Source organism: Mercenaria mercenaria, chromosome 19, assembly GCF_021730395.1.
Source record: "Mercenaria mercenaria strain notata chromosome 19, MADL_Memer_1, whole genome shotgun sequence".
NCBI lineage: Eukaryota > Metazoa > Mollusca > Bivalvia > Venerida > Veneridae > Mercenaria > Mercenaria mercenaria.
In genome coordinates this window covers 7002090-7024340 of record NC_069379.1, presented here as the reverse complement: position 1 = coordinate 7024340, position 22251 = coordinate 7002090, and the positions used below count along the sequence as shown (strand labels likewise).

Sequence of the window (22251 nt, the reverse complement as noted above, 5' to 3'; positions counted from 1 at the left end):
GTCTTATTTAAAGAAAGTTATTTCAATACAAATTATAAGATATACAATTTGAGAACATCTTTTGTGTGAGATGAACAATTAAGCGAGAGGAACAAGACTGCATTTTCTGTAAATTTTCAAGTAATGAAAGGTTAAAGTAGTATCTACTGGTACATTGAAAATGATAATGTTACCATTGAGTTGTTGAATACTGATACTAGCAACATTTTACAGAATAAAAGTATGCTTACTATTGAGTGCCTTTATATATAAGCCGTGTTCAATTCTTTGGACTGCATCCTTTCCCAGACTTATGTCATCCGTTCTTGCTATTGCTAAAAGACACTCTTTATAACCTTTGCACAAGTTTTTATAATTTGCTATATCTGTGGCATTATGTTTATGGCCGTTTTGGTTGAATAAAAGTGTTAAATTATTCAGGTAATCTTCCAGAAAGGTTGGTACAGTATGGTTACTGTTGTAGTACTTAAAAGCTCTGTTTCCAATTGTGTAGTTAAAAACAGATTCAGATTCATTTTTTAGTCTCCCTGGAATTAAAAGAAATCAATACAATAAATGGTCAAATAAGCTGATATGTAAACTTTATCCTTATAAAATTTTACAATATATACTTAAGACGAACCACCTTACTGTTCGTTTAGTAAATAAATACCGAAAAAGAACGTCGCTCTTTATATTTGCGATTTTTTTTATTATCACGTATTAGGACAATATTTCTCAGGACATGAAATCCTTTATTTGCTAGGAACTCTGCTACTTATATTCATACTAAAACACACTTTCGAATTCACAGTAAATTTTAGTGATATCGATCTTGTACAAAAAGGTTCTGATATGTTTTCAACAAACAAAATGAATATACCAATTTGAAAGTTATCAAGCGCGAAGAGAGTAGTAACTTGTAAATTGTAACATGTCCACTTGTCTCCAAGACTATGATTTTACCATCGCTGTTAAAACTTTTGTTAGTTAAAATTATTTCCTTTCGTAATATATGAGATTAGCCTTTTCTCATTCTGTGAACTGACTTTGAGTAATTTGATTTAACCAATGGTACTGACTTCCGGTATCATTTTTCAAATCACTTATATGACTTAGTAAGAAATGTTTAATTATTTAGCGACGCACACTGGCAAAATCATTAATTTTATAAAAACTAAATGCCAGAACGGATTCAAAGGTATTCACTTACAGCTTTCACCAAATAGGAAGCAATCTTTCGGTGATGATGTGTTGGTACAGTAAGTCCCATTATTGCCAATAAGAGATCCATTTATGAGACTGCCCGCTAACCCTTGTAATTCAACATTTTTTTCAGTCAATGTAATAGTTATGGCCATCGTACTTCCACTCTGGATCTCGATCTTTAGAAAAAGAAATAATATCATCAAATCTATACTAAAAATTTTATAGTTCTTTCCATCAGTCTAAAATAGGCACATGATTAAAGACAATAAGTCGTTATGACCGTAAGCGGAGCCAAAAACACTTATTGAACCCAGTAGTGACGTCATAATATTTTGACATCATAACAAGGTTACATCATACACAAATTAAGCGACGCCCTCAGTCGTTTTCACTTTTTCGACAAATCCTCATATCGACTTCTCTAAAAGACAATAATTGTATAATATTAAACATGAAAAGCTAATAAAGGCTGGAAATTTTTGAAGATTATAACGCCATGCTAAATGAAACATAATCAACGCTAAATGCCACACAGACATTGAATGCTTAATGTTTAATGTGAAATGCCAGATAGTTCATGCCGAATGTTAAAGGAACTAGACTCTAGATTTTGACTAAAGATGATGTTTCTTTAAATTGAAATTAAATTTCATATAATAAATACTAGAAAGTTTCAAAGCCTTTTTAAGAAAACGGACCAATAATGTTTCCTGATATATTAAACACAGAGTTTGCGTCGGTCGACACCTTTTGTTTTAACACATTTCATCACACTTTCGTTTGATTAGATTCTATAATATAAATTTCTTTACACGTTCAGATCAATTTGAACAAAGTATGATGATACGATGACTGCACGAACGCTTTATTGGCTAAAACATATCATCGGAAACTTATTTTAATAGAGGTGCTACTGTCAATTCTAAAGAGCTCACAGTTGAGATTAAGAAGTACCGGGATATTATGCTAGACATTAACCTGTCCACTGCCTTCACACGCACAAAAACTCGTAAGACCAAAAGACAGTCGCGGTATGATCCTATAGATTTTAATTATTTCGACGTCTCTGTACATTATTCAGCCATTGATCTGATCTGCTTTACTATAGTCTGTGCGCTACATTATAAGAATTGAGGTGTTGTTGAGTATTGCTATGTGTGTAATGCTGTGTTACATACACAAATGGCCTCCAATTGTACAATGCTGTCGTACATGACTTAGCTTAAATTTGCAGACAATGATAAATATAAATATATATTATGAACCAATTACAGATAAAACTTACTCTACAGAACCATTTACATCACCACATTATATTTATATATATATATATATAATTCTGAGAAAACAAGCAACAATATAATGTTTGTAAATTGTCTAAGTTTAATATCTCGTATAATTTACCGCCCGAGCGAATTTGCTTATTCCACAATTTTGAAGAATGACTTTCCCATTTCCAGCCAAAAGTCTACACTTCCCTCTAGCTCCTTTGCAAGGACCAAACTCTTCTTTAGAAGCATTACACACATTGACACCATGCCAGTAAATAAGGATATCTTTTGTTTTTCTGTCCAGCTGAAGTTGTATTGACTGGTCGTATTCTTTATCCTGAATATGTCATACATAAACTTTGTTTGACTGAATAATATTCACGACTTAATAGCTCAATAGTGTGATTTTATTTATAGAGTGGTGGAACCTATGCTTGCGGTATTTTGTACATATATTATCTTTTTTAAGAAGCAAGAAAAGATTATTATTTCGATTTGTCTATGTAAAAACATAAAGTTATCCTCCTTTTATCGAAACATATTGTTGATGTGCGTCATCACATGACTCAGTCGTCTTGTGAGCTATAGACACGGCATACGTGAAAAGGTGAAATTTCGCCCTGAAGGGAACCTATGCTGGCGGTATGATATATCTATCAAACTAAGAGCGAAACAAAATTTCAACAGGCTAAAAATGAACAAACAAGCATATGCGAGTATAATATTTGGAATATTACTCATTTATTATGTGAAGAACAAAAGAAATGAGGATACAATTTAGTATGTGTCTCTATGTGTATATTTCCCTTACAGAAATGGAGTCACTATTAGAACAAGCTTAAAAACGTATAATAATGTAATATAAAACAGAATGTTCAAGTATTAATAATTCAAACAACGACAGTGATTAACTCACTAATGTTTCCTACACTTCTTTGGTGTGCAGGAAAATTATTCCTCCCTACTTCTCAGAAAGAGCCATTTGGACTTCGTCAAAATACTATGATCAACATCGATCTTTTCATGGTTCGACAGGCACTCGAAGTGTAGCCAGGCGTCACATTCATCACAACTTGCTCATAAACGTATCTATTATCTGAATTCAATACATGATTTCTAAAAGACTAACTTTAGCTGGGTGATTTTGACGTATTTGTCTGAGATTTGTGCGACAAAAACAGATTGCGTAAAATGTATCGGCTGCTGTATACGTCACGTGAGCGGCACGCGCAGCTATCGCAACGTTTGTTGTAAAGGCATTTCACAACTGGTCGGTGTTGAATTTAGTATGATGAAATATTTTTATCTGTGCTTCTGCAGAGAGCGTATTTCTCGAAATACCGCGAGCATAGGTTCCACCACTCTATATTACTTATTGCAAGATTATTATAGACAATGGGCAATTTTTCTTTAATGTAATAAACTATCTATAATATATTTCTTGCCACCATTTTAATCTCGTATATTGTATTTGAAACCCAAACTTTAGACAGCAGCCCCTTCTTTAGTCAATTTCACACTTTTGATTTAATGCATCAATCACTGTACTTACATATATAGCAAAGGATGTGAACATTGTTGCATCTTTATTATCGGGTGAAATGTAATCTGTTCGTGCCTGAATGGTAAAATTGCTGAAATGAAAAATGATAACTTTGGTTTATCTATGCATTTTGTTTTAAAACTATTTAAATATGATGCAGACACTCTTAATATGGATTTCTTATATGGGGATTTGATATTTGTTCATGTTGACAATTTGTTCAATTGTAATAACCCTATCATAATGAAAACTATAAAGAGCTTACATAGTTTTTAGAAAAACGTATTCCCCATGACCATTGAAATCGTATTCCAAACCATCAATAGTTTGTATAACTGGATCACCCCAGGATGTTACTGAAATATATAATATGTAACAAAAAACATAATATCTAGATTAAATTTGTATAGACTATTACTATAATATGTGTTTTATATCAGGTCCTATGTGTGTCTTTTAAGATGATGTTGATTGTGCAGACTTTCTGTTATTAAATCTGCAGTGTTCTATTTATCTGACTTTGATTCAGTTGTAATAGCTTGGTCATATAAATAAGAAATAAAGCTCGGATCCCAAAATATTGAAAATGATACTTGTCATAGTACACATCGCTAAATAGCGTTGAAAAGCAGAGCATTTAGTAGAAAATATGTAATCTGTCATTACCTGTTGCAGGCACTTTATAATTTTCACATTCACTGGAAGGATTCAGTGAATAGAAACGTGAGCACATATCTTTATTGTTGTAAATACAGCATATATTGTGAATGAATGACATATTAAGAAGATCATTCTCAAGTATCATATAACCTCCTCTGGGTGCTCCAACTTCCAGATGACCATTTCCACTGAAGAAGAAAAAAAAAGCAAGCATTGAGCAGCGTGAAGTGAGCACGCACCCTATTGTAAATGTGTTAATTACCCCTCGTGATATGACTCAATCAAACCAAGTCTGCCATAATTTTGCTTGTTTGTGCTCTGTTATTCCAAAATATCGTCTTAGTAAATTATTGTCTTATCGTCTTAATCGATATCAAAGTATCGGTTTATTGTACGTCGCCACATGAATACATCTGCGGATGTCTCTTAATTGCACGCTGTACTTTTAACATGTATAAATGGCGAGTTCTGCTAAACTCGGGTTTAAAGGGCGAGGATGGTAGCTTACACTTCCACTACCGTCCACAACGGGGCTCAATCATACCTAGCCTGCAATATTTTCATTCTGTCGTGTTGGGCGATCTGTGATTTTCTATAATATCTATTTTAGGTATATGAGAATTATTTAAATGAAGCTTAAATTGTCTAACTTCTGTAGGCAAAACTGAGTAGAAATAAAGCTATAATTGTCGTGGAAAATATTTTTTTCTATTGCATTTTAGAAGTTATCATTTATAGTTTGTTTCAAAAATCCTGTTTTGCCTTTCTAATGTTTGCAAGAAATGGTAATAAATACCAGAAATAAATTCAGCAACTAATAATATCATCCAAATTTGTAGAAGCACTTACCTATAGCAGCACATTTGTTTAACACCGTTTTCAAAGAACCATTGCCTATAGCAGTTTCCTATTTTTTCAAAGGAATAATCAAGTATAATTTGCTGTTCTACGCATGCACATGGCGGCACCGTCTTAAGTTTTGTGTTTATGAGATTCTTGACTTTCTTGTCAGCTGTGAATTTCTGGCATAATTTTTGGCTTTCCAAACCTATAAAGAAAAAAACGACTGTTAAGAGAACGCTTAAGATTTTTGTTGAACATGTTTTGTCAATATTTCACTATCCCACACTATTTATTTCAAACCTCTTAACCGTTGTTCTAGCCTTTACTAAAACGTGTTTTGAAAGAAATAGGTCAGTCGTAATTAAAGGCTGTTTTGAAAGAAATACGCATGTCAACTAAAAGGGTATTTTAAAAGAATTATATTAGGCCGTCATACCTATATACCCTTCTCGTTTGTACATTGTCCGTATTAATATAGATAATTGATGCGTATCTAATGTATTTTATCTTAAAACTAGTAAATCAAGTCTCGTGGGCATTCAGTTGTTCTTATTACGTTTTGTTTAATTGGACCGCGCACGGGCAAAAAAAATCAAATTATTTTTGTTTTGCTACAAAATGACTCAAGGGTCATTTCATTTACGGACATTGCCGAACAGTTATTATGTTCGGTTGCGAAGTGTTACGACCAATTACTTTTCATTTATGCTTCTTTCATGGTAATTAAGCGCGAAATGTGTTTACATATACTCGATTTCATGCGTGTTGGAAAGGAGTTTGTGTTTTTCTGTCATATAAGAAACATGTACTAATCCAAGCATTTAGTTTGTTTTGTTTGTAAATACTTGGACAAAGTTATGCTTTAAATAATTGTCTATATTATTATTTTAGTTTTTCCCATGTGAGTCACGTGCCTAATTAATTCTAGGGACGCCTACGTCTGGCACTAAAAGGGAGTCCCGAAAGAAATAATCATATCGTACGAAAATCATTATGGTGTCTTGAAAGAAGAAAGCATACTGTTCTAAAAAAGTACTTTTAAAGAAAAAAGCATGTCGTACTAAAAAAGGTGTTTTTGAAAGATGAAAACATACCACACTAAAAAGTGTTTTGAAGAAGAAAGCATGTCGTATTAAAAGTTATTTTGAAAGAAGAAAGTATACCATACGAGAAGAATGCATACCGTTCCAATACGGTGTTTTGAAAAAATAAAGCATCTCATACTAAAAGGCTGCTTTAAAGGAAGTAAGTATGTCGTACTAAACAGTATAGTAAGGAAATAAGCATGCAGTACAAAAAGGGTGTTTTGAAAAAAATATAAATGACCTAATTAAAGGGTGTTTTGAAGGAAATGAACATGCAGTACTAAAAAGGTGTTTAGAAAGAAATAAGTATACCGTATAAAAACAGTGTTGTAAAATGAAATAAACATGTTGTACGGTAAGGTGTTTTGAAAGTAAGGTATTTAGAAAGAGGTACGCCTGTCGAATTAAGATAGTTTGTTTGTTTTGGATTTATAGGCGTTTTCTACTGTAGTTCAGTTATGTAACGGTGGGTAGTTTACCTAACACGTGTTCCTGGATTCTGTACCAGTACAAACCTGTTCTCCGCAAGTAACTACCAATTTTTTCCACATGAATCAAAGGTGGAGTACGAATGATTACAGACACTGTGTCTTCCATCTTCCAAATCGTCACGGAGAAATATATGCCCCGCTCGGGGATCGAACTCAAGACCCTGCGATCACTAGGTCTGCGCTCTCCCAATTGAGCTTAGCGGGCGGGCAGCGAACTAAGAAGGTATTACGAATGAAGCCGTACTAAATAAGGTCTTGTTTGTTTTGGGTTTAACGCCGTTTTTCAACAGTATTTCAGTTATGTAACGGCGGGTAGTTATCCTAACCAGTGTTCCTGGATTCTGTACCATTACAAACCTGTTCTCGGCAAGTCACGAACTCACGACCCCGCGATCCTTAGACCAACGCTCTACCTACTGAGCTAAGCGGGCGGGCAAGTAACTGCCAACTTCTCGACATGAATCAGCGGTGGCGGACGAATGATTTGAGACACAATGTCTTTTATCAAGTCGTCACGGAGAACATACGCGATCCGTATATCTGCGCTCTCTCTTTTGAGCTAAGCGGACGGGCTAATAAATAAGGTGTTTTGAATATTTTGACATTGAATATCAGAAGGCACATATTAAATAGAGGGTATTTAGTGGTTTTGTTACCCAAAACTAAAATGCTTTAATTTAATTTTAAAGTCTTAAGTAATTTATCGTCGCAAGAGAAATCAAAAGTCACCCTCTCTCTCTCTCTCTCTCTCTCTCTCTCTCTCTTTCTCTCTCTCTCTCTCTCTCTCTCTCTCTCTCTCCCACCTTGCATATGTAAGATATGTTAAATGTCATGAACATTTTGACTATGCAAACAACAAACACAATGTACAAATAAAAATGAAAAATCACTATTCCATCATATATGTAATTATTTACCTATTACTTTACTCAAATAAAAAAGATTTCAACGGTTACTGAATTTCTCTGAACTTGCTAATATTCAACTGACTTCAACTTGATTTTTTGCTTTCAACTAAATCGAGTAATTAGACTTTTTGGGGTCACCAATGATTCGAAAACTTCTAGGGTTTTATTTTTATCTCTAGTCTAAGTAATTGTATGCGGGTCGTAATATTGTGATTGTGGGTTACTTATAGGGGATTCTGACCCAACACAATGTTATTTCAGAAACACAACAGGCCATCAAATTATTTTGCCCTTCCTTCACTGAAAGGATACATATTGATCATTTAAATTTGCTGCTTAGTTGAAATATTTGCAAAAGAATCATGTGTTCATAGACGCATATCCAAATCTTTTCTGTCTGTACATCCTGTTTAATTATGATTTGTTTCCATGTGCCAAAACATTACCTCTACGCGGTTTGCCTTTTTTAAAGACATCTCTTTTTTAATATCAAGACACTTTCTTTTCATTTCTTATATACAAAAAAAAACAACAAAAAACAAAGACATGTATCCCTCTATTCATCGACACTATCTTCAACATAATGGTCTATGACAATAACATTCCTGTCAACTGTATTCATACCATGAATACCTTGTCCATCCTTTTCATGCCCCCGCCTCAATTTCTTTTTATTAGGGGTAGAGAGAAAGGGCAAGGGCACTTAGAGTTGCCATATTCCGTTCGTCCGTCCATCCATCCGTCCGGAACTCTCTGAATACAATCCTCTTATTTAGGAAATTATTTTTCAATGTTTTTTTCAGAGTTATCAATAATTTAGGAGGATAGAAATTACAACCTTACCACAATAAGCAAAAAGAGAAATAGCACACTGTAAGAATGTTGTGTACTGTAAATGTGAAGTAATGCCTGATTGTATGTTATCAGTCAGAAGCGGATTATATCCAAACCCTGATGGACAATCATATATGGGCCTTAAATAGGAGTATTTTGTATGCGTGTATCTCTGTCTGTGTAGTCTGTTTGTATGTCAATCCTTCTATATGTATGTCAACAATAATAACAACAACTGGTTAAATCTAATAACAATATGTATGTCCCTTACGGAAGAAAATTTTCATTGTTTTGCAAATTTCTTTTGTTTTTAGCTAAAATGTGCCATATAGTATATCCTCAATATTGCTGGAAAACATCATCAAGCACAAAAGAGTACACAAAAAACTATTATTTTAATTGATATATTAAACTTGTATTCTGTTGTTTTTTTCATAAATATTTCCAAACACAATGCTTTGGCTTTGAAGTTATTCCTACAATTAAAATGTTTATAAAGAAAATACATGTTGTATTTGTATGCAAAATATATTCCTCGTTTTGATTAAAAGATTTTCAACAAATTAGCAAGGTGTTTTATGTTTATCATACATTAATAGGAATCTTTTAGAATTATTTGAAATTTACACATTTCACACGTGTTGCTAGAGATAATACTGGTGGTCAGATTGCTAGGTCAGCGAGCCATTAGCTAGCAATAAATGTCAATTATCCGAAAGTTCCACTAGAGTACCAAAATCGACCTTTAAGAGGATTTGCTGACAAGATTTATCATTTAATTTAACTGAAAGTTGGTTATTTCCACGAGCAGTAACGCAGTGAAAAAAAAAATGAAACAGTTAACTCATCTACACTCGGTAACACTCATTTCAGTGACCACATATAAGTAAAAGTCTCACGGATTGTTAACGATCATGCAAGGTCAGGTGGTAAGTTTTTTTTTACCAGGTTAAGGGTACTAAAGTGACATCGTTTCAATGCCTACTGGCGCATATGTTCTTAATTTTCTAGTATTCCTCTCAACATGTAAAAGATGATATTGTCGTTTCCGTATAAAAAGAATTGTTGGCTTTTTTGGGATATAATATTTCCTAATCAGAATCAATAAACGAATAAGGACTCATGAAATAATTCGGAATTGACAAAGTAAGAGAAAACATAGCAAAAAACCCAATTTACAGCATTATGACCACTTTTGCATTTGTTCACTTTTTTATAGTACAGTGATATTGCGTAAACATATTTTACGTGATATAACAGTGTTGCAAACGTCAGTCAATTGAGATAATAATTTATCTCCTGGATTTATATCTGAAGTTATGAATACCAGAATAAATTCCAATCAGCGGATGTGCGGAAGATAAACGCAATACTTCAGTTATGATCAGCAATGTTCATCCTCGCGTCGCTTCAATAAAACTATATATATATATATAGTGATTATCTATGTCCTAAGTTGACCTATATGGTAGGGCAACTGATTTATTGTAATGTTTTGATTGATTGATTGATTGGTTGATATACAATTTGAATCCAAATGAATCTTTTAAATCGACATGCCTTGAGATTAATATTTTCTTTTCAATTTTTATGCTACTCGAATTTGTACAACATGTTTCTTCTAATACATTTCCTTATTTCATACTATAAGTATGAATTTTATTTCACAAGTGAATATGAAAATACAGAAAATGAATTCCGTATTGTACTGTGAATCATGTCAAGGTCAGCTTTAAGGTTAAATTTCGATTTTTCTTTCATTGTTTTAAATCAATTTCTTCTGGTTGGATTGATTAATATATCAATCCCACAGATTTTATGTTTACCTTTATATACAGTTAAATAAAGCTCGCGTATCATTCCGTAGAAACAACAGAACTGTTTTTGTAAAAATCATTGTCTTTGACTGTAAAGGTCTTGCTGCTTTATAATGTTCATATAAAATTAATGTTATTTCTGTTTTATAGATCACAAAATGTGGAATATTATGTAACGAAATTCGCGCTTACAGGTTCTAGAAAATTAAAACAGAAAAATGTTTTTCCGTTTGTTTTGAAACTGTCCTCCTTAAGACAACGGGTAATCATTGAAAGCATATTTTGACCTTTTTGAAAAAAATGTAATGTTACCCTCAAAAATTAAATGGCTGATATGAAGATAGTGCTATTTTGTCCGAATGCTCCTGACCATAAAACACTAATTTTGTGTTACTTTACCTGACTATGGTTATATCAACTGCTTAAAAATATGAGCAATTTAAAGAACGTACCAAAAGAAGAAAATAAGTAAAAACACACAAGCACATTAAACTGATTATCCATTTTGGACTTGATATTCTCTATAATAGATATTTATAAACTGCAAGATTCTTCTATACAAATTATTTTTTATTGCTTTACTATAACTTTAGAGAGCTTTTTTCTAGCTTTACAAACGAAGAAGGTGTTTTCTGTAAAAAAAATGTTCTGCCATGTACTTAAAAGTTCACTTTATTTTTTTTTCGTATGTATTTTCGAACATTTTCCCACAAAACTGCAGAGGAGAAATATCATGACCATGCAGTTTGATTTGTTCGCCTTTTGTAAGGTTTAGCCAGGCTACAATCTGTAGGGTGGGGTTAGGGGCTACGAGAAATTTACATTTATTGAATATACATATCATTTTTTAAAAATATTATATTAAAACATGAAAACAGATGTAAACATATTTCGAGCATAAGAGCTTTGTAATTCTTAAGTTATTGCATTCGAGATAATGTCATGAACAGAAACTTAATTGGTAAAAGAAATATTTCATTATTTCATGTTCTCGTCTCAAGGGTTTAATCCTTCAGATAAATCTTATCTGCAATTCCATAAAAGGAAATATAAATGCAACATAATACACGTGTTTACATTTAAAATTCCAAATTGTATGCATGCATGCATAACATTATGTCTTTACAATTTCTTGTGTATAACTTGTTTTTTTTTTACAATGACAATATACAAATATTCATCTATAAACATCAAAGGGTAAACAAACGAACGGACAGAAAACGGGTATCAATCTCGATCCTAAAATCTTACCATAGGCTCAGGTGATCTAAAACATCAACATCGACAAAAAGACTTTAAAGGCAGTAACTTAAAGCCACTAGCTTTTATAATAATTGCGCGTAAGTGTTATGAATTAAATCATTTAAATTGTGGATACACTATTACACTGATTTAACTGTTACCTATTTTTCCAAATACGACATAGTTTTGCTGTTTTCCCAGGAAATGGATTTTGCAGCGCTTCGTTTATTAAGCTTGAGCTTTTTTGGTAACGTCATAAAATAGAAGAACGAACGAGAGCATAAATAAACAAAAGTTAATTATTAAACAGAAGTTCATTCAAAGAACCAATATACGGAAGCTTATTAGGGCCTACAGTTGGTGAGATGTTTTGTGCTAAGTCGACTTGTCTTTACTCGCCTAGATAAGATGTTTTACACATGTCAATAAAATTTATTGACAAAGATTAAAAGTATAGAGGTAATGCAACTTAACCTTTCGCGATATGCTCGATGTTTTTCCCTTTTCGACTTCACTTTTCTCGATATGCTCGATGTTTTTCACTTTTCGACTTAACTTTTCTCAATATGCTCGATGTTTTTCTATTTTCGACAAATATTTAATTGAAAAAAAATATACATCGTGATTTTCGAGATAAACATTGTGAGACGGATGGACAGACAGACAGACAGATGGAGAGTAAACCTATAGTAATCTCCATATTTCCATGTATTAACATACCAAATTACATTAACCTAGCCACTATAATTTTTAGTCATCAAAGGATCCATATGGGAAAACTATATTCTGACTATTTCTGTTGCCATAGCAACATGAATTTTAACAAAGTGTTGTTCATAATTTCAATATTGCCCTCTATTCACATACAAAATTACATTGATCTAGCTAGTATCAAAGCTTTGATAGTGTTTGATATATTTAGTCGAGCTAAAAAGGACAATCATATATAACTGAATGGGAGGGAGGAGGGGCGGGGGCGTGTGGAAGTGCTCTTTTGAAATTTCACATGTTCATACTGAAATAGAGCTGGAAAATAAAAAGAATAACTGGGGGAGGGATGTCACCCTGGTGGAGGGGGTGCAGGGTGTCGGGATGCGGGGAACTGTTGTTTTGAAATTTCACATTTTCACATGTTTATATTGAAAATATAGCTGAACAATAGATTTTTTAAGTGGGGGGGGGGGGGGGTGGGGGGGGGCAGTTTACCTCAGTGTGGGGAGGGGGTTGTGATGTGGGGTGGGGTGGAAGAGGGTGGAGTGTTGTTGTGTTATTATGAAATTTCACATGTTCATATTGAAATATAGCTGAAAAATAAAATCATAAATGAAACAATAATTCTGTGCAGACAAGACCACAATTTAGACAAGTTTTGCCCTTTTAGGGGATATAACTCTCGAGTCAATCACGGGATATGCCTGGTTCAAGAAAGGAACCAAGATCTTTTGGTGGTAAAAGTTATGTGCAAGTTTAGTTAAAATCAACTCACAAACAAGAAGGGTTTTTGTTACAAAAACACATGTCTCCCCCAGCCTCCATGATTTGTTACAGTGACTATTTGTGCCAAGTAATTTGAAAATCCTTTAAGGTGTTTAAACAATACAGCCCGGACACGATTTGTGAAGGACAGACGGACGAACTTACAATATTTGTGGGGTAATCCCTTATATTACCTATTATCTTCCTTTGATCCTTTTAACCCCACAATACTAATTTTTAACCCCACAATACCAATTTAACCCCAGAATGACCACAACCTCAGAATGTCAAATTCAACAGAAACGCTAACCCCAAATTTACATGTGGGCACTTCGGGACAGACAGACGGACAGACAGACAACTCGGGGAAAACAATATGTCTCCCTAGAATATTTCTGGCGTAGACATAATGAAACCATCAGTGTGCAGACAAGACCAATATAGGCAATTTTTGAACCTGACGTGTTTAAATATCACGTGACATGCATAATTATATCACTTAAAGTAAAAGTTCTCGAGAAAAAGATGTAACAAGTCGAGTAAATTATGTTGAAATACCAAATACATTTATCTTCTTGTTATGTTTCTTGACGACTTCGCTGAAAGATCTAGTTAGACGTGTAGAAGTTAATCGCATTGACAAATATTTCACGCAATTCGATAAAAAAGTATGCGTAATGATTAAAAACATTTACGTATAATGTATTAATTATCACGCCTTCATCAGATGTTTTTGTTCAAAACGAAAAGACACAAGTTGACTTGACGCGAAACTTTTAGATAAGTGGAGGCCCTGATAAGCTTCCGTACCAATACGTTTAACGTATGAATTTAAGAAGTAAGATTCAACAAAATTAATTATTGTAAATATATTTTTGGAAGGAAGATTATTTCAAATATATGGTTAAGGGGCAGCTTTATGCCTATCGTCACCTTAAATTGAACTAAAACGTTTTTGTTACTTTTCTTGAATCAACTCATTTAAAAAAGATTAACATTCAATATTTTTATTAATAATGTTTTTGCTTTTTCTTAAGTAAAAACGCAAGTATGTAGTGAAGCTCAAATAATTATATCCTTCCTTTTATTTTCGTTAATTCATAATGTGTGTCTTATTTACTTGTTGGTAGCATTCCAACTTCATATCACGTATAAAATGTTGTTATCTAGATAAAGTTAGATAACTAGTTAATCGAACAATTTATAATTCGATAATTTCGGAGTTACAAATTGCTGTACAAAATTGTTGAAAAAGGACGACTTCCTCTTTGATATGCTGTATGTAATTATCTATAATATAAACAAAATATCGCGTGAGTTACAAAACATCACGAAACATTACAAAACTGAGAAAGTTAGTACCATTCCTAAATATCTTGAACATTCTGAAAAATCGTCTGCATTATCAGTTTTATAAATAATAAAAGAGGTATAATATAAAATAAACTGATCGGCAAGTTGAAAGGCATACTGAGCGAATCTCGCCAACATCTCGTGTTTCTACCGTTGTATGAAACAAAAAGCAGAAAGGGTAAAAATTTGTGCCTTGAACAACTTTCTACCAGATCGTTTGTTTATAGTATTAATGTTTCTTTGCTTTTTTCAATTTTGATAGTATTTTCTACACGGGGTGGTTGAAAATTTGGCCGTATCACCAATGTTATATAACTTTAATAAGCGTCTGTTGGTTTGATCACAGGTGATCCAAGTCAGCAAAGTGTTTCAATAACTTTAAGATAACGCCGGTTAAGTTGCAGGGGCCAGTTTCGCATTTGGCCCGGGTACGTTTTTTTTATTTTATTTTTTTAAATAAAATAAACATATGTACTTTACAGGCATATATATTCAACTGGTTATTTACGATGTTTATAGAACTAATGATTCCTGCGTACGAGTGATTATTGCGTAAAATAAATATGTGCATGTATCGATTTTCCTAGCTCCATGTAGACGGCCGGGTCTTAAACTTTACCTGAGGTAACGGAAGTCAGACGAATTGGAAACGGTCATCCATCCATCCAGCTTCAGCTCAAATTTGCGGAAAAAGTAAACGGTTATGAGATACTTTTCTTCCCACCATTATTTTCGCCTGGCCACATGCTTTAAAAATATGCATGTGTTTTAGGTCAGTCATTTGCAGATAATACGGTACAGGTCGCGCAAGGTGTGCATTCTGGGCATTTTTTGTCTAAAAACTTAGTGTCCTGAAACCTGCGTTTTACTCGTTTTTATCACAGAAGCAACAGAATCGGCAGACTGAAAATGTCACATAATGAAGGGCTATGTCTATGCAAGACATTCGCTCAACAATTGCCTTGAATTTGTCGAAACTGGATTTTTTATTTTTCGCACTGGTATCAGCGCAGAGTTGTGGAGTTTTCAAATTTACTGCCCCTTGCCCCCATAAACACAGTGATACCAGGGTACGCTAGATTATCTCCTGTCCCGAGTCTGTGTATCTTATACGTCTTTGAAATAATTCACTGGGAGGAACGGGTGTAACGGTGACATCTTCTGCAGAAAAATGTCTGCTTGTTTCACCGCAAAACCTTGACCATACAAGAGACGGATCTTATCAAATCTTTCAAAATTATCAGCACACGTGATAAATATTAAAAAAAAAAAAACTTAAGTATTTCTATTTTGTTAGTAATACTTTTATATAATTGTTAAAGGATCTAAAATAGTTTGTCCGGAAAGTAGTAACTGAAGCTCATTGTAAACTCAAAACATGTTAATAAGAATACAAAACTTTGCCAAGGACAGTCGCCAAACCTAAACAATATTAACTTTCCTCACCATTGTCTCTTCCTTCCACTACACCAAGCAACAATACAAATATAAGCAATACCGCCATTCGAGTAATTCCATTTTCAGTACGGCGAAATTCATTTGTTTTATCCATCAGTCTGAGATTTATTCTGAACTGTCAATAGCGCTTCAATCAGAACTACAAAACTCAAAGTTTAACATCCTATAGAAACGTCAAACATCAAATCATTTTTTTAATTGTGAAAATTAATCTGTTTTGCAAAATGAATTACGGTATGTGACAGTTGTCATAAAATATCACAAAATATGGCCACTTTAAAGTCATTTCAATAGATAACGTTATCATAGACAGGATGGTCGATACTCTCCGGCTCTAAAGTATAATCGCGTTGTAACAGGAATTTTATTTTTTGTGCATATTTGCACAATATGAAATTGTAAGAGCGCTTAAGTATAATAAGGAATGAAATGTATGCACTGTCATTAAGGTATTCTGCACGTTCGATAAACCGGAAGTGATGGCGTAACGTCATTTATCCGGAAAACATAGAATAAAGCCTGGATTCCGCTTACGGAAATGAAAATCATTTTAAGAATTAATGAAAACATGGAGTAGATTTATCAAGATGGAAGTGTTACTATATTTCTAAAGTCAAAATATGATATTAAAACATATGGCACGTTAAATAATTCAAAATAATGTCTCAAAACTAGCGTGAAATGTTCGGTTCTCTTTAATCATGGTCAAATATACCAAAATTAAGCACATAGACCTATAAATTTTATTTCACTAAATTATAAGCCATATGTCTTTTTACAACTGTGAGACGTTTCATTAAAATCTACATTGTAGAAAAAAATCTATGTTATGAAAGTAATGATATTTCCCATAGACTTGCATTATGAAAAATTGCGTGAGGTCTAATTTTTTCAAATCAGTCGAGCAAAAAATCACGCGCACGACCCTTTCCTTTTTATTTGCTGAATTGTCTAGGTATGTTTAGAAAAATAGGCGTTTAATCAATTTCTACATTATAGAAAAAAACTGATCCTAACGTGCTTAACTACCTTAGGTAATCTTGTTTACATACATTTTGGTGTTCACTATACCTGCTAATTATTGTACCCAACTGAGTGGTAAAAAGAACAAATATTTTTGGTAGCCCGAAATGGCGATAATGTTTTCTAGATAAGTCCGTGTGATTACGTATCCTCGGTAATTTCCGTGTGATTATGTATCCTCGGTTATTTCCCTTTGATTGCGTATCCTCGGTAATTTCCGTTTGATAACGTTTCTTCGGTAGTTTCCGTGTGATTGCGTATCCTCTGTATTTCCGTGTGATTACGTTTCCTCGGTAATTTTCGTGTGATTACGTATCCTCGGTAGTTTGCGTGTGATTACGTATCATCTGTCATTTCCGTATGATTACGTAATTTCGGCAATTTCTGTGTTATTAGATATACTCGGTTATATCCGTGTGATAAAGTATTCTCAGTAATTTCCGTGTGATTACGTATACTCGGTAATTTCCGTGTGATAACGTAATCTCGGCAATTTCCATGTGCTTACGTAATCTCGGCAATGTCCGTGTGATAACGTATCCTCGGCTATTTCCTTGTGATAATGTATCCTCGGTAATATCCGTGTGATAACGTTTACAAATTTTTCATTTTTATTTGCTGAATTTTCTTGATATATTTCAAAAAATAGGCGTTTAATCAATTTCTACATTGTAGAAAAAAATCGATCCTAACGTGCAGAACTACCTTAATCCATTGTTTACATCCATTTTGGTGTTCACTATACCTGTTAATTCTGTACCCAACTGAGTGGTAAAAAAACGCATTTTTTTGGTAACCCGGAATGGCGATAATGTTTTCTGGATAATTCCGTGTGATTACGTATCCTCGGTTATTTCCGTGTGCTAACGTATCCTCGGGAATTTCCGTGTGCTAACGTATCCTCGATAATTTCCGTGTGATTACGTATCCACGGTAATTTCCGTGTGATTACGTATCCTTGATAATTTCCGTGTGATAACGTATCCATGGCAATTTCCGTGTGATTACGTAACCTCAGTTATTCCCGTGTGATTACGTTCCTCGGTAATTTCCGTGTGATTACGTAATATAGGCAAATTCCGTGTAATAACGTATCCTCAGTAATTTCCGTGTGATAACGTATTCTAAATATTTTCCGTGTGATTGCGTAAGCTCGGCAATTTGCATGTGATAACGTATTCTCGGTAATTTCCGTGTTATAACGTAATCTCTGCAATTTTCGTGTGATTACGTATATTCGGTAATTTCCATGTGATAACTTAATCTCGGCAATTTCCGTGTGATTACGTGATCTCTGCAATTTGCTAATAATTTTCTGTAAAAAAAACGCTAAAAAATAACAAAACGAAATAGCATAGCGGAATTACGCAAACGCTCAATTGTTAATTCGGACTCAATATCTTAAAAGTATAAAACAATTGTTCATCTTTGCATACGTCTCAAACTTTAATATATCTAAGTTTCGCTCCCGAGTTACTAATTATTTTTATTAAATTTCTTTTTAAAACAACATAACCATATTTTTAGAAATCTTTTGTAAATGTAAGTTAACCATAATTAACTTCGTGCTAAGACAACAAGCAAGAAACCTAGCCTTTTAATTCATAGCGACCTCGAAATACTTAACTATTTAAACTATTGCTTTCTCCATGATAAACGGAATTGACAGTACGCAACTGAAATCAAAATAAATTTGAAAGAACACAAGAAGACATATCTAACGTTCTAAAGGCGTTGCTCTATTTACATAGGTGCACACTAGCTGTCATAAGACTTAGATAATCATATTTGCTCTGTTATCGTACGTGTATCAATGCAATCTGACCTTACATGAGTTATTTTTGAAAATAAATATGGGTTTTATTTGTAAGTTTTATCATGTGTATTATTTTTTAAAACACATTTCTTTTAAGGCTTATCTCCTGTCTACTTCAGCATTAGTAATCCTTCTTTAAGATTTCATGAATTTGACGGTAGTTGAAATGCAAGCTGACATTTACTAATGAAATACATTAAAAAGCTTTATCAACACTTCTCATTTTATCAAAAAAGTCGTAGATTGATTACTTAAGTCGTATATGTTTACAATGACTGAATATAATGCTACTATAGTATATTGTATTACAAATAATGATTTGAGACAATTACTATTTTACGGTTTTAAAATAATTACTATTTTACGGTGTTAAAATACCTAAATCTATTTCTTTAACTCGTGGTTAATGTCCCATACATTGTTATCAAGTAGTTATCTTGTCCACATTAGATAAATTTTGTTTGATATATTAATTATCCGACTACATATGTAGTATTGTTGATACGGTACGAACTCATCAAAAAAAGGCGTCTTCCCTCTAGAGATAAATAACGAAATTGCAAAGTAATTATACTGTACAAAGTCTATTTTCGTATATTGTAAAAAACACGTATGGGACCTTTTCTTGAAATACGTCTCTTTAGTCAGATTTTTACCATACACTATGCTCGAATTCCATAGCGTGTATATTGCGTGATTTTATAGAGAGTAGTATTACTCAACGAACGAACGAATGTATATTGCTCAGGTTCAATATAAATATATTAGTATTTTAGTAAATATTCATCATCACATCATTCATTTTGATTTGGGCTATAAATTGAATATCTTTAATCTGTTAATGAATTTTGACAAGACAACAAACATGAAATCCACTTGACTACTGACGCTACGCACAAAATACAAAGTTTTAATTTAAAATAAAAACAATACAACTAAATGAAGTTTAATTGTGAGCATGTAATAATTCAGAAATACACAACTCATCTAGCTAACATGTAATCAAGGTAACAAGAAATACTGGAAACAGGAAATTAAAGTGATAAGAGTGAAGGCATGTCAAACAAATCGCACGTTTTGACTGAATGTCATCTTTGACAGCAGTTTTAATATAAGCATTGTGTTTGAAAATACCACTTTTTGGCACCGTTGGTTAACACTTGACCATTGCAGTAATTACCTAGTGTTTCTTTTGTTCTCATAAATGCACAAGACAAGATGATTGCGATCATTATAGTGTTAACTTTTTATTTGGAAACATTCATGTGTCCTGCAGCGTAATATTGCGCGATTTAGAAGCATATTATCATTACGCTGAAGAACGAGTGCATATTTTGTTCTTACAAAAATAAATAATTTTGCTAGTTGATTGCAATTCAATCAGGGCCAAGCTTTTTTGGTTAGTTAACGGATCATATTATATTATGTTTAGTTTTTCTCGTTTCTTTTTATGTCCTGAAACCAAATAAACCAATCCCCAAGGTGGCTTCTTAACATTACTTTTGCATACCATTCACAGGAAAGAATGAAGGGCAACGACGACAGCAACATGAGTGCTTTCTTCCGTACATAGATTTTGCCTTCCATAGTACTTTTCCCCAAAACTTCGCCCAATTGCCTTTCGTTGAATAACTTTGTAACGTAACAGTTTCGGGGCTGGGCGCGAAGTGTTTATGAAAACTACTCAGATATGAGGGCACACATTCGTGTGGAAGAAAATATTCATTTTGCTTAGAAATTCTGAAAATATGTCAAGTAATAAGAAATCTATAGATTAAATTTCACCTGAAACTGGACCGTTTTCCTTGTGTGAATGGTATTCAACAGTCGAATGGGCTTGACATCCTGAACCCCCTTTGTAAAACATTTCTTAGATGGAATTGTATATGTAAAGTAAAAGGTAGTATAATTCTTCTATGTGTATAAACTGTTAAACTAGATAATTCTTCTATATGTAGAAACTGTTAAACTAGATAATTCTTCTATATGTAGAAACTGTTAAACTAGATTGGGTAAATAAGTTGGTTCTGTTAATCTACATCACAGATGCTTGAAATAATTTCAGGAGAGACATTATTAAATAATTATTTTGCGTCTGTATTTAAATAAGAATTAACCATATGTAAACTTGATTATGGAATACTGCTAGGTTTATTGTCAGGTACTTTGTTAACGATTATGCTACATCTTCCGAATTGAGTAGATGCAAACAATAAAACTCAAGCGAGCGGCATGAACAAGCTTTACTGAACACAGGATTTTAGAAAACATCTAAACACAAGAAAATTCAAAAATACAGGACATGAATTGAAAACTCAAAGATTTCTTACCGTTGGCACCGCTCACTATCATGCCACTCAGCAATATAAAAACAAGCAACAAAGAATTTCTATTTGTTCCCCCAGTTAAATGTTCCATAACACTTGTTTTAATATCCGTTTTTTCCATTTGTTCACTGTTCTCGAAGTAAATTCCTTAAAGGATCAAATGAAATAAGTAGCAAATACTTTTAGAAAGTGTCTGCCTATTTAATTGTCTTTTAGATGTCAAAAATATGAATACAGAGATAGAAAATACACAATGGTGTAAAGTAGTATGACACAGGGTAGAGTACAACGTGAGCGATTACTTCAATCTGATTGTAGCAGATAACGTTATCACTGCAATGTTGGTCGTTATGTTCCGTAGGCTTAAACACCGATGTTCGAATTCACTATTACAAATTGAAGAATTTTATCAACACTAGCTTCATATTATCATAGATTTTCAGAAATTAAAATGTAAAAAGGATTGACCGCGTATACTGGAAATGAAATTGAAAGAAATCTTCAGTTTTCCCTCAATCTGGTACCGCTTAATATTCGAAACGATTTTCACTGAAAATTTACTGACCGAAAAGCCGAAAGTGTGATCTTGGTCTGCAACGGTCACAAAGGCAAATCACTAGCAGGGTGAAGGCTAAAGAAGATACCAGACATGAAATATTTTCTGCCCTTACATTACCGACAAAGTTTTAAAATAAACTAAAGGAGAGACTGCATAATGGTTTCCAAGTTCAAATTTCTTTTTTTTTTAATATTTTTTTTTATCAGTAACTGGTCATTGTAAAACACCTGGGGCATATATTGAAAAGTCTCGAAACAAAATCTTGCTTTTGGTATTTTTCATCAACCAGTTTTACTTTCCATCCCAAATTGCGTGTTTGCTCATAATAGGATATATTTAAAAGTATGTTTGTTAAAT

The 22251-nt window shown here is 33.2% G+C and overlaps 1 protein-coding gene across 1 annotated transcript; it reads right to left on the bottom strand.

Moving 5' to 3' along the window:
* Positions 1–207: 207 nt before the first annotated feature.
* On the bottom strand, positions 208–21651 carry LOC123543060 (sushi domain-containing protein 2-like). The gene is made up of 8 exons (XM_053532082.1): positions 21339–21651; positions 5512–5710; positions 4669–4850; positions 4268–4358; positions 4012–4093; positions 2593–2796; positions 1193–1364; positions 208–527 (listed from the first exon to the last, which is right to left on the bottom strand). The coding sequence occupies exons 1-8, from the start codon at positions 21454–21456 to the stop codon at positions 208–210; spliced, it is 1368 nt and encodes a 455-aa protein (XP_053388057.1). The 5' UTR covers positions 21457–21651.
* Positions 21652–22251: the final 600 nt, after the last annotated feature.

Coding starts and splice junctions, on each gene's coding strand:
- LOC123543060 (XM_053532082.1), bottom strand. CDS start 21,456: ATGGAAAAAACGGATATTAAAACAAGTGTTATGGAACATTTAACTGGG. Junction 2,797..4,011: donor TCACATCCTTTGCTATATAT/GTAAGTACAGTG, acceptor TGACATATTCAG/GATAAAGAATACGACCAGTC. Junction 528..1,192: donor CTTCCTATTTGGTGAAAGCT/GTAAGTGAATAC, acceptor TTTTAATTCCAG/GGAGACTAAAAAATGAATCT.